The sequence below is a fragment of the Hermetia illucens genome, chromosome 1, assembly GCF_905115235.1.
Source record: "Hermetia illucens chromosome 1, iHerIll2.2.curated.20191125, whole genome shotgun sequence".
Taxonomy (NCBI): Eukaryota; Metazoa; Arthropoda; class Insecta; order Diptera; family Stratiomyidae; genus Hermetia; species Hermetia illucens.
In genome coordinates, this window is record NC_051849.1 from 161278855 (window position 1) to 161291578 (window position 12724).

The following is a 12724-nucleotide window of genomic DNA, read 5'->3' on the forward strand; positions in this document are numbered from 1 at the left end:
TGGATTGAATAATACGATAAAGTCGCATTCAATCCGTTCCATGTACAAACCACTTTTGCTGACGCCTTGACGTCTGTAGAACCGATGTCTTTATCAAAAGTTCAGAATAGGTTCAATGTGGTGCAAACCGCAAACAATTTCCGACTGCTCCGAGCTGACCCTAAAACTTACAATCTAGACCATGAGTTGGAGCACATGTAATTGGAATACATGAAAGTTCTCTTGTTGCATGACAACCCATCTGCTTTAGCTCGCAATAACAATGTAAACTGAGGCAGTTGGATTGTGCTAACTGCAGGGGACAGAAATACTGATTGTGATTCTCTTCCGCTGAGGATGTTTCTGTAATATTAATTACCTGCCTTATCTTTCCATGTTATTCATCATTCTAACTCATGTAGACAATCTTTTCAACTAGTTCAGAAATGTAACGAAAATTTCAACGAGCGGGTCCATGCTTTCTTCTTTCTTTCTTTCTTTTGCTTGCAATGAAGTTGTTATAATATGAATATATGCATTGTGGTTATTGATCTCTTTACCCAAGATTTTACCGCTTTCACCATGGAAACATCATAAGTGAGTGAATTACCGTAGATTAGTGAACCACAAGCGTTTTCCCCATTTATTATTCAGCGGCGAATTGAGGTAGAACTGCGGTGAACCAGTCTAAAATAAAAACTTGATGCCTCATTTTAATTATAGGTCATCAGAATCATAAGATATGGCTGGCTGAAATCAGAGTGGATAAACTCATACATCTGGCCGTCTAAATTTATAAATTCAGTTGTTTTTCATTCATTTATCTGTTCCAACGCTTTCGAATCTTTACGATCGGTTTTATCGCGCTGATATTCGTTCGTGGTTATACTTGGTGTTATTCTTGCTAACCAGAAAGTAATTCATTTTTCCCAGCTCTTATCGTCAGTTCGAATATACAGAGAGGTCAATATAAACAAACAAAGATCTCGAGGAAAAATCAGTAGAAAAGTTAAAGCAGATATGCCACTTTTAATGCTGCACTGTTATTGTTGTTATTTAGTTTATATTATTGTAATTTGATTAGAGTGAGTGTACAAATTTTCAATTGATTTCCAAGATGTGAATCACTTTCGAGTTTAGCATACCAGCGGCTTGCTTCGATTCGATGGACGATTTCGGTGGTTTTTTGAGTGCGGGACTTGTGAACGTAAACTGTGTTTTCATAAATGTTCTATTTAAAACAGTGAATGGACGAAATATGTCTTATTCTAAATTATTTGTGAGCGTTGTATGTCTCAGTGTTTTCAGTGTCTTTATAGCCAATGGTAATCCGATTACAAATGAAGCCGCCGATACTAGTCGTCAGTGCACGTATTACGATTTGGCTTCAACATTCAATTTAACGATCGATAAACAATTCGTTGCAGTTTATAATTCAGCTCTCTGCAAGCAGTGCATGCATAAATTACTATTGTAAGTACTTTGAACGCCATTTGCAGTAATTATAAGACTAGTGTATGTTTCACAATAATGTCAACTTTATTTTAGTTCCAAATTGTGTTGGTCTTGTTCCCAAACACTTATCCATTAAGCATTATCCTATTAACGCATTATCAGTAAATCTTCAGATTTTGGTTATCCACTGCTTATATTTTGCTATCTCATCAATTTCGAAATATAGGTGAATGTGTACATAAGCGCTTGTTTGGAAATTGGGAAGCATTTAAATATAAATGTGGAGCACGTAATAAGCGCCTTTCATCGACCGCATTTTCGATGGAAAAAAATGTCACATTCAACTGGTTTGATTTTTCTCAGGCCTGAAAAAAGGCGTTTTCTGATCCAAATATATTTTACATTGACTTCAAATTGAAAGTGAACCATTAGAAGAAAGAGTTTGCCTTATCAAGTTCAAGAGCAACTTAAAGATTAAATCTCTGAAACTAAATATTCACAAAAATAAAACTAATGAAAACGGTCACTTTTGTTATTTAACACTTGTATGCAAATTAAGGTATGACAAATGCTTTTTTTAATTGAATATGAAAAATAGCTAGCTAGCTAAATAGGGGTATATAGTGGGGTTTATATATTTTCAAATAACGTCATTTGATGTTATATCACTGATTAGAAAGGCCGCTGCAGGTAGTGTTGTTACCGTTGCAAATCGTATGAACTTTTTCCTCACCATCTAACTGTCGAGAATTCATTTCAGTGACCCGCGGAGTTTGTGCCATGTATGATGGCGGATTCGACGACCCTGATGGAACTTTCTGGGTAACTGTACGTCAATGCAAAGCTCAACCAGAAATATAATCTAAAACTTGTAGCCCTTGGATGAAATTAGGTTTTACTTTACATGTGTGGTGTACGTGGGTATAGGGGAGAGATTTAGAGACCTTAAAAGTTCAGTGTACTCTACCGGAATATCCCCGATTGATTTATTTACCCCCGAATTTCCGTATGTTGTTGTGTTGATATCCTTTCCAAATGAAAAATATCATCATCAAAAATTGAATGTCCGATGCGTCCGTAGGTGGAGCGTTCACATGAAATTGTTCCCTGGATCCTGATTCCCCGTGACAGGATGTACAAGTATCATCTTCTAATATTCCTATTCTGAAAATATGTCGAAATGGATTTTGCAGTATGTTTCTTCGGTTCTGACAAGAAAAAAGTATTGTCTGTTTATCATTATTAAGAATCTGACACTCGTCCTTTTTTGTTAAGGCATCCGAGATTTCGTTTCCATTTGCGCCACCGAGCCAGGGTATCCAGCGTAGTTGCCCTGTATTTAATCTAGAAATAGAGTTCAAACACACACACACAGACATTTTTGAGGTGATTAAAAGACTGCTTAACACTCTCAGTGCAACTCGACAATCGCTAGAGGTTGCAAAGCTGTCCTGTCCTTCAATTGCTCGGCAATCATCCAGGTTGCGTCTGTTAATATTTGGACGCAGAAAGGTCGTTCAATATTCTCCTAAAAGTAACCTCCTGCTCCAGATTCCTGTTCCGTTTTTGAGCTATCGGTGTAGAGGATGCTAGTAAATCCCAGCACGCATTCATCTGGTTCTCCCAACTTTCTCTAGGGTTGAGGATAACTTTATATCATCTATCAAACAGATGTATTTGGATCTGAGAACTAGAAGACATTACAAAAACAGGATTCAGTTCGTCCAATATCTCCCCAATAAGTCCCTTGTTTTCCCATAGACTTGAACGAATTAGTCTATAAGCTGCTCTAACTGCAGTGCAGGTCGTGACTGCTGTTATGGGTGCAGGGAGGCAGAGTCTAGCCGGCTCGGATCTTCAGAGCCAACCTGTAGCATTCACGAAGGAAAGCAGCTCTCCCACCATGCAGCTAGAAATCTCTTTGAGGTCCCGAAAGAATGGTTTACCCAGTGTCTGTAGCCTGACTCTAGCTAGAGCTGGGCAATCGCAGAGAAAGTGTATGAGGGCTCCCCTTCATTCTCCGCACCTTCGGCAATGCAGACTGTACGGTATGCCGAGCCTGGCGGCATGGTCCCCTATGGGCCATTGCCCCGTGCAGACTGCCGTAATCTTGAATGCATTTGCACGCGTCTGGCACTGGAGGGTTATGTTATAAGCGGGCCAAATTCTCCTTGACTTGGCACAGCTGGTAAGCCGTCGCCATTTTAGGTCCGCGGGTGCTAGGTAATGCGAGTAGACTGAAGGAGTACATTGAGAGCATCTGCCGGGCAGGATTGCAGAATCCGAGTAGCACCTGCACACAGCTTCACCCTATTGTACTTTTTTCTCAAAGCCTGCATCATACAATGGAGCCACATGTTAAGATCGGATGCATGACAGCGGTGTACATCTAGAGAGCCATCCACGGCTCACCTCATTTCTTTGCAAAGGTTCTCTTGCAGGCATAGAAGGCTATACAGGCCTTCTTAACACTCAGTTCTATGTTCAATCTCCAATTTAGCTTTGGATCCAGGATTACACCCAGATACTTTATGCTGAGTCCGCATCTTGCGGCCCACAGGCATACCTTTCGCAACGCTCCTTCCATGATGTCGCTCATAAAGGACAGAAACATCCCTGATGCTAATATTACCAAGTCGTCAGCATACATGGTCAAGTGGTTGCCTCCCAGATCCGACTGGTAATTAGCATGTATATAATCCAATGCGTAAGATGCCCCTGCAATCCAACACCGGCCAAAGCTTCCTTGATGGCGTTAATACTAACGTTGTTAAAAGTACGCTATATATCCAAGAAAGCAGCTTGGACTTACTACAGCGGCCGGTCAACCGTGGAGAGCGGTTTCTGTGGATTTTCCTTTGAGGTAGGCATTCTGGAACTTATAGAAAGGGGTTTTCTCCATAATCGTCTTTAAGTGAATGTCTAGGACGCGCTCTAGGGTCTTCAGCACGAAAGAGGTCAGGCTGATTGGTCGAAAGTCCTTCGCGGACTCACGACTACGCCTACCCGCTTTCGGTATGAAAACCACTGGTGCGCGTCTCCAGGACTGTGGTACGTATCCTAAAGCGATGCAGCTCCGATAAATCTCAACAAGCCACCGCACAACCCTTTCCTGCTGCTTCTGTAGCATGACCGGCATTATGATATCTGGGCCTGGAGCAAGCCAAGCAAGTTTCTGACTCACAGTCCTCCTCGCTGATGGGAAAGTGCGTTTAAACCAGCAACTCCAAGGTTTCGCTAGAAGATTCCGTCCAGGAGCCTTCCGACTTTTTAAGAAAGGATGGGATCCTATGTTCGTTGGGACAGAATCTTTCTGAGCCTCGGGGACTCACTGGTGCTTTCGATGTACTGACAATAGTTCAATCAAGACCGCCTCTTGTATTTCTTCAGGCAGTCCTTGTATGGCTGCCAATATTTTTATCTATAGCAGATGTTGAAGATTTCTCTGGTCAGCTTCCTGGGACTGGAGAGATCTTCATTCCGCCACGGTGGCAGTGTCTTCTTGCTGTACTTAGTAGGGTGGTATCGAATGCCTTTTCCAGAGCTCCGACCTTTGACTCCAGTTCGTCTATCGTGTCAATCTTACCAATTTGCGCACCGGAGAGTTTGTTCTTAATTACTTCACCAAACTTTCTCCAGTCGATCCTCCTGGGGTGTCTGAAGGGTTTGGAGACCTCTGCGGCGAGATCTAGACTGAAAAGTATCCAACCGTGATCAGAGAAGGATCTCTGGTCAGACACTCTCCAGTCCTCCACCTTAAGAATCCCATTGTCGGTTATTAGGGTGATATCAAGCACCTCCTTCCAACCGTCACAGTTCTCCTCCTTGATAACAACCCAGTCGTCTATGGGAATCCTGGGGTTTGAAGGCGCAGGAATTGGACAAGCTTGGCCTTATTCATGCGGATCTTCGGCAACCAGATGCGAGCGACCGATCTCCTGGGAATCTCGTCGAAAGGGATAACCTTGAGTTTTACGCCCTCCCAGGCGTCGCTGAAGTCAGCGACGCACGAACCGAGAAAGTCTCTAGAGAATTGGTCCACCCAAGCTATAACGTGGAACCCACGGACCACCTAAGAAGAATCAAAGCAAGGGTTTCGCAGTTCGTGGTTCGCCGGCTGCGGCAGTATCGGCCTCCTTATTCTTTGCAATCTCCGACGTTGAGGGTTTTGTTTCGGTACTATGTCTGGTGCTCGTTACACCTAGTTTGACGGCAGTGGATTCCAGGCTGGAAGTCACTAGTCCGTCTGCCGCCTCGCTGTGGGAGTTCCCTGCGGTTAATTTCAGCGCAGCGATGCTGGCACCACCCCCTTTTCTTCTATCGTTTTTTGTTTTTTTTTTTTAAATTGAATCCATTTCTTGGTCCCACGAGTAGTCGGGAAGAATGTCTGGCCCGCCGCCGTCGGGAAGAATGGCTGGCCCGCCACCAGGGTAAGGGTCTTATTTGAAACTGAAGGTGCCCAAAGTATTCAGAGTACGCATACTAAAGACCAAGCTTCACATTGGCCACGCAGCCCTCGGCGGATGCTGCTCCACCTTCGCTTGGGGTCCTATTAGCACCTTTTCCAGCGCAGGGAGGATGATCCGCGGGCTGTTGCTTTGGTCCATCCCTCCGTCAGATCTACTTGCCCCTAACACATGACCAGCAAACAAGCAGATCCTCGTCAATTGGATGAGCCTACTCCCAGCCCGGCCCTACACACTCTTGGTCCGTCCGAAGACGGTTTCCAACGGCCACTACAAGGAGGTCGTGTGAGGACTTGCCGAATTATGCAACTTTAACCTGAAGCATAATCAATCCAGGCCGAATATATATAGTTTATTTAAGGAATATAGTTGAATATATTTAGTTTATTTAAGAACCGCGAATTGAGTAGTGCATGGCTTCACCGGATATCATCATACTCATGGCAACGATAATACTCAATTCTTTACAGTAAAGTGATTTTACAGTCAATACCCTTCTGTCTCGCCATAACCCACCACATTTCGGATGCATAAGTGAAGATAGACTTAACGATACAAATATATGTTTATCTATGGTAAATTCCCACATGAGGCCTGAGTTTCCATGTCGGCAGTCCGCCTGCATAACCCACAGTCTGTGAGAGCTCATTTCATTTTTGCTTTTACATGTTTTTAAACAATTCCCAAATTTTTCACTTTTTCGGATAGCCGAACTGTTATTCCCCGTTTTGCAAATAATACGATTGTGGTTTTATTTGGATTTACTGAAAGCCCATGACTGAGGCATCAGTCTTTAATCAAATCAACGGCGCGTTGTATATTTCGACATATCATTTCAAGATTTTGATGAACAGCCGAAACAACAAGTGATCCGCATATGATTAAGTATGCATTAATCGTTTTTGAGTTGGTTAGCGTATTCCGCAGGAGTAACAACACATCTCCTTGGGGGCAGTCTTTGCTTGGTTTTTTCGTCAGCTAATGATCATCACGGTTTCAGCGCATAACAATATCTGCGTTTTTTTTAGGGTAGAGTAATGTTTTCCGGGTAGGCAGTGTTGGAATCTCGCAATGGTAGGCTGTGGGTCCATCAACTAAACACCTCCCCATCGTCAGAGAGCTAGCCTGGAATCGTTTGTAATATTACTTGGGGTTAGCCCCAAGCTCTCTCGTATTAGGGAATCTTTAAATCGGGGAATCCATTTACCAACAGGAAGTGAGAGAAGAAAGGGAACTAATAGTCCACGGAACCCTTACCATCCGGTCCCTCTGCGGTCGAGCTTTATCTTCTTTGCAAACAAGTCTGACTGAGAACTTTGATTTGTTGGTTTTTTCTTCAGGCTGACTTTACATACCTCTCTTTTTCAATTCAGAGCCAAGGCCAATGGCTCGGTAAGAGAGCAAACAGATGACATCAGCATAGTCGAGATATTTGAGGAAAGATGTCATGGTCTAGTAGGCAGTAGGCAATATGAAGAACGCTTTCGATAACAAGAAGAAATAATATTGGTGGCAAAGTGCAACCCTGGCGGACTACACTATGGACATCAAAATTGTCCGAGACTTTACCTCGATGCAGCGGGTGAGATTCTGTGCCATCATACGTCGCTCTGATAATGGTTTTTCCAGAGTGTCCCTTTTGCCAAGAGCACTTCAGATACACTCTCTGCATACGCTGTCGGAAATTTTTTCTCGAAATCGATGAAAAGCGTTTGAAGCGAACATTTAAACTCCACCTACTGTTCCACTATGATTCGTAGGGTGTTGATATGATCAATGCAGGAGGAGCCAGAGCGGGAACCAGCCTGCTCACTGTCGATCGAGCTTTCGAAATGTTCTCTGATGCGTTCCAGGACTATTTCAGCTATTATCTTGGCGATAGCAGAGAGCACACAGATAACCTTCCAATTGACGCATTCAAAACGAGTAGTCTTCTTTGGAATCTTAACGATTCGAAATGATTTTTTTTTTTCAGGAACATTCGGTATCCGCATGTTACGGCGATTAGCCATTTCATCCATAGAAGGAGGAATTTCACAGAATGTAATTCGGTTAAAAACGGTGGTGAAGTGTTCTGTCTACCTGTTCAGCTGCTCGTCATCGTGGATGAAGAGTCGACTGTTAACATCCGTCACAGGACCATCGGGTGACTGGCGCCTCTCTTGTTATTTATATCCAGGAGACAACTCCTAAATCTATAGTTGATCGTAAACTGGTGAATCCGATTGCTCGTACGGTGCCAGACAGTTGAAACTGAACTCATTTTATTGCAAGCTCTGTGCTCGAATAATGTGCCGCCATGACAAGGCGTTGGAAGCTGCAAAAATCCATAATACTCCCACCACTAGCGTTACGGTCGCCAAGACTGTGTTTCTCCATCACATGTCCAAGTAAAATGTTGTCGCCATCACAATGTTACCTTTAGGAACCTCTTATAGAAAACATCTTGCCCATCGCGAATTTCCGTTGGTGCATAACATTGTACAATTGTGATGGTTTTAACCTGGGAATCTCACGGTCAAAAAGCGGCCAGAAACCGACTCACAGGTTGAGATAACGCGCCTTGCTGTAGCCATCAGAAACAAATCTATAGCGGATTCGTGCTGCTACCATTTGAGTCCCCAGAGTACAAAACCACATTGCCATTAGTGTGGCGAGAGGGAGGGGAATACCCTCCAGGATCCCATAATCTTACTTGGAGAAAGCGCACAATTTGCAGAACCTTGATACCGTTGTCGAGGAGCATACGAACATTCCAGAAACGAATCATAACCCATTTTCGGCAGCTAAAAGTCGTAGATATGAGGTCAATTATGTTCCATTTCGACTATAAGACTCGTCTGCGTCGCTTAAGGTATTCTATGATGATACCGGGATCTTCACAGACTTAAATTTGGAAATCACTTGTTTTCTCTTTATCATTCAGAGGACGAGTTGAATTCCTTATTTTCCCCTGAGTTAAAGAAAATTTTCGCCATTCGTCTGCTGACCATCTGCATAAAAATGTTTACTGTGTATGGCGCTGGAATGATCAACAAAGCGAATAGCGTCGCGTAATTCGAAGCAGATCTTCATATAATATATTCTCCGAATTCTGTCCGATGAAACCGCTGGCATACATATCGAACTACTCTCATCATCATCTCGGTTTTACCCCGAGGTCCACCAATTCGATATCCCTAAAAGGTGCCTGGCGTCCTGACCTACGCCATCGCTCCATCTTAGGCAGGGTCTGCCTCGTCTTCTTTTTCTACCATAGATATTGCCCTTATAGACTTTCCGGGCTGGATCATTCTCATCCATACGGATTAAGTGACCCGCCCACCGTAACCTATTGAGCCGGATTTTATCCACAACCGGACGGTCATGGTATCGCTCATAGATTTCGTCATTGTGTAGGCTACGGAATCGTCCATCCTCATGTAGGGGGCCAAAAATTCTTCGGAGGATTCTTCTCTCGAACGCGGCCAACAGTTCGCAATTCTTCTTGCTAAGAGCCCAAGTCTCCGAGGAATACATGAGAACTGGGAATATCATTGTCTTGTGCAGTAAGAGCTTTGACCCTATGGTGAGACGTTTCGAACGGAACAGTTTTTGTAAGCTGAAATAGGCTCTATTGGCTGACAACAACCGTGCGCGGATTTCATCGTCAAAGCTGTTATCGGTTGTGATTTTCGATTCTAGATAGGAAAAATTATCAAGGGTCTCAAGGTTGTATTCTCCTATCCTTATTCTTCCTGTTTGACTAGTGCGGTTTGATGTTGTTTTTTGGTTGGTTTTCGGTGCTGACGTTGCCACCATATAATTTGTCTTGCCTTCATTAATATCCAGCCCAAGATCTCGCGCCGCCTGTCCGATCTGGATGAAGGCAATTTGTACGTCTCGGGTGGTTGTTTCCATGATGTCGATATCGTCAGCATAGGCCTGTAGTTGGGTAGACTTAAAGAGGATCGTATCTCTTGCATATACCTCAGCATCATGGATCACTTTATCGAGGGCTAGGTTAAAGAGGATGCATGATAGGGCATCCCTTTGTCGTAGACCGTTGTTGATGTCGAATGGTCTTGAGAGTGATCCTGCTGCTTTTATCAGGCCTCGCACATTGGTCAGGGTCAGCCTAGTCAGTCTTATCAGTTTCGTCGGGGTACCGTATTCTCCCATGGCCGTATACAGTTTTACCCTGGCTATGCTATCATAGGCGGCTTTAAAGTCGATAAATAGATGGTGCAACTGTTGTCCATATTCCAACAGTTTTTCCATTGCTTGCCGCAGAGAGAAAATCTGATCTGTTGCTGATTTGCCTGGAGTGAAGCCTCTTTGGTATGGGCTAATGATGTTTTGGGCGTATGGGGCTATCTGGCCTAGCAAGATAGCGGAGAATCTCTTATAGATAGTACTCAGCAACGTGATACCTCTATAATTGCTGTACTATGTGATATCTCCCTTTTTATGTATGAGACAGATAATGCCTCGTTGCCAATCGTCAGGTATTGATTCGCTGTCTCATACCTTGAGCATCAGTTGATGAACCACTTGGTGTAACTGGTCGCCTCCATATTTAACCAATTCGGCTGTAATTCCATCGGCTCCTGGCGACTTATGATTTTTTAACCGATGAATTGCACGGACTGTTTCTCCTATACTTGGTGGTGGCAGTATTTGTCCGTCGTCTTCAGTTGGCGGGACCTCCAACTCGCCGATGTTCTGGTTGTTCAGTAGCTCATCAAAGTACTCAACCTATCGCTCCAATATGTCCATTCTGTCGGAAATCAGACTTCCCTCTTTGTCTCGGCAGGATGAGCATCGAGGTGTATAAGGCTTCAACCTGCTGACTTGTAGATAAAATTTGCGCACCTGGTGCGGTTGCTCCCTGTACTTTTCGAGTTCACAGACTTGTTGGTTATCCCAGGCTTTCTTTTTCCGTCTGTAAAGTCGCTTCTTCGCTGGGGCCAAGTATGTTTGTGGCCGTATCAATGATAACGTTCTTAAGGTGATTGTGAAGATCATTTGTTGATGCTTCATCTCCAGGTTCTCTGTTGACTGCGGTTATTGCGACATCCACTTCCCTCTTATAGGTGTCGCGGAGAATTGTGCTGTGGAGTTTGAGTGTTAACTCTCACCTGATTGTCAGAGGTGATTCTGGGTGGTGTTGTTATTCGAGCTCGGAACACCAAGTGGCGGCGTTCAATTAATACATGGTCAATTTGGCTGAAAGTGGTCCCGTCTGGAGAGGCCCATGTATGTTTCCGTGCAAACCAGGTACTTCCAACCATTTCGTGTGACACTGCTACATAATTCGATAATTCGCAGTCCGTTATCATTTGTATTTTGGTGTAAACTATGGGAGCCAACGTATCGCCTGAATACGTGCTCCTTTCCTACTTGGCTGTTAAAATCCCCAAGTATGATTTTGATATCATATCTGGGACAGGCTTCGAAGGTGATCATCATCATCATCACTCCCATGGTGATCATTATTTTTTACGTCCTTAAAAATCCCCTGAATAATGCAAATCCCAGTATCCCCACCGCTTCAATTACTTCGTTCCACATTCAGTGTGATATAGGGCAACGATCGCCAGCAATAACTGTTTAGAGCAGTCATGTGATTACCAATTAGAGTAGACAAGGGTATTCGCTACAAAGTACACAATTTCATTTATACAATTTTACTAATTGGTCATTTCAGATTCAAAGCATTGCAACTTCGTTTTGAAATTGCCGATTTCGACGATATTCTTTTTATATGGCTAACGACTGAACGCTCGGACACACCAGAATTCCTAAATTTGCAATCAAAAGCAGGTGACATAAAAGTTATTTCCTTACATGATATCGATAATGACTTCTTTGTGGCGGAGACTGTTTACACATTTGATAAGTGCTCACGACTTACATATGAACTGTTCCCACCTTGGAGTGAACTTCAATACCAGTTGGTAAAAGCAGCTTTACTTTCCACGTGCTACGATGCCCCATGCGGGCAATGTGAAGAGGTAAGAGGTTTTCATTTGACCTTCAATTGATCCTTTAACTGTTATTTTTGTTCATTGTTTAGGTTGATATGGACGTACTTTCTGACTTCCTTCTGTTGGAAAAGGAATTGACCACAACAACAGACTCCGGCGGAGGGTCTTCAACTGAAGAAACTCAAACTATCGGTCTACCAGATGATGGAGATGATGAGATCGACAATTTTTATCCTCTTGAGGTCGAAAACAACGACACAGCTTATGTAATTAATATGCAAACAATTATACCAGTAGAGCACGTACATCATTTACAGAACAATACATATATCAAATACAATTATATTGTTTTCAACTCTGAAGTAAATTCAACCTCATCATTAATCGATGGACATGAACATTTGAGCTCAGACCAAACTGAAATTCTATATGATGATCAGGCGGTGAATACGATCGATTCGAATAAAACTAGAATTCCAGAATATTTACATAATTCAGAGGGACTCAGATTTAAAGTAACACCTAGTGAACCGGCTAATGTGAATTCTACAGAAAAGCGTGTTAATAAGTACTTGGAAGTGAAGCAAGATTCAGACGCCGAAGTTTTAAGACCTACGTTAAGTCCTAATAATTTACAGAATATGACCACTTCAGTCAACCCGTCTATAATAACTAAATTGAGAAAATGGATATCATTCCGACTGATAAGTCCATTTTTGCACGTCTAGGTGATGTCATTTAATTACTTTAGTTGTAGGGTTAGGTCCCGTGCGCGGCGCCAAGCATTCTATTGATAAGACGTTAGATGTAGTGTATTTATGAAATCAAAATAGAGATGATATTCATTGAAGAAAA

The 12724-nt window shown here is 43.0% G+C and overlaps 1 protein-coding gene across 2 annotated transcripts; it reads left to right on the top strand.

The window, feature by feature from the left end:
• The first annotated feature begins 361 nt into the window (after positions 1-361).
• Positions 362-12724, top strand: LOC119659494. 2 transcript variants are annotated; one of them, XM_038067625.1, is made up of 4 exons: positions 362-645; positions 703-1452; positions 11590-11896; positions 11959-12724. In XM_038067625.1, the coding sequence occupies exons 2-4, from the start codon at positions 1145-1147 to the stop codon at positions 12595-12597; spliced, it is 1254 nt and encodes a 417-aa protein (XP_037923553.1). In that variant the 5' UTR covers positions 362-645; positions 703-1144; the 3' UTR covers positions 12598-12724. The 2 variants fall into 2 exon arrangements, with proteins under 2 accessions (XP_037923553.1, XP_037923544.1); XM_038067616.1 differs by having other exon boundaries at positions 362-1452.

Coding starts and splice junctions, on each gene's coding strand:
- LOC119659494 (XM_038067616.1), top strand. CDS start 1,145: ATGGACGATTTCGGTGGTTTTTTGAGTGCGGGACTTGTGAACGTAAAC. Junction 1,453..11,589: donor TGCATGCATAAATTACTATT/GTAAGTACTTTG, acceptor TGGTCATTTCAG/ATTCAAAGCATTGCAACTTC. Junction 11,897..11,958: donor CATGCGGGCAATGTGAAGAG/GTAAGAGGTTTT, acceptor TTCATTGTTTAG/GTTGATATGGACGTACTTTC.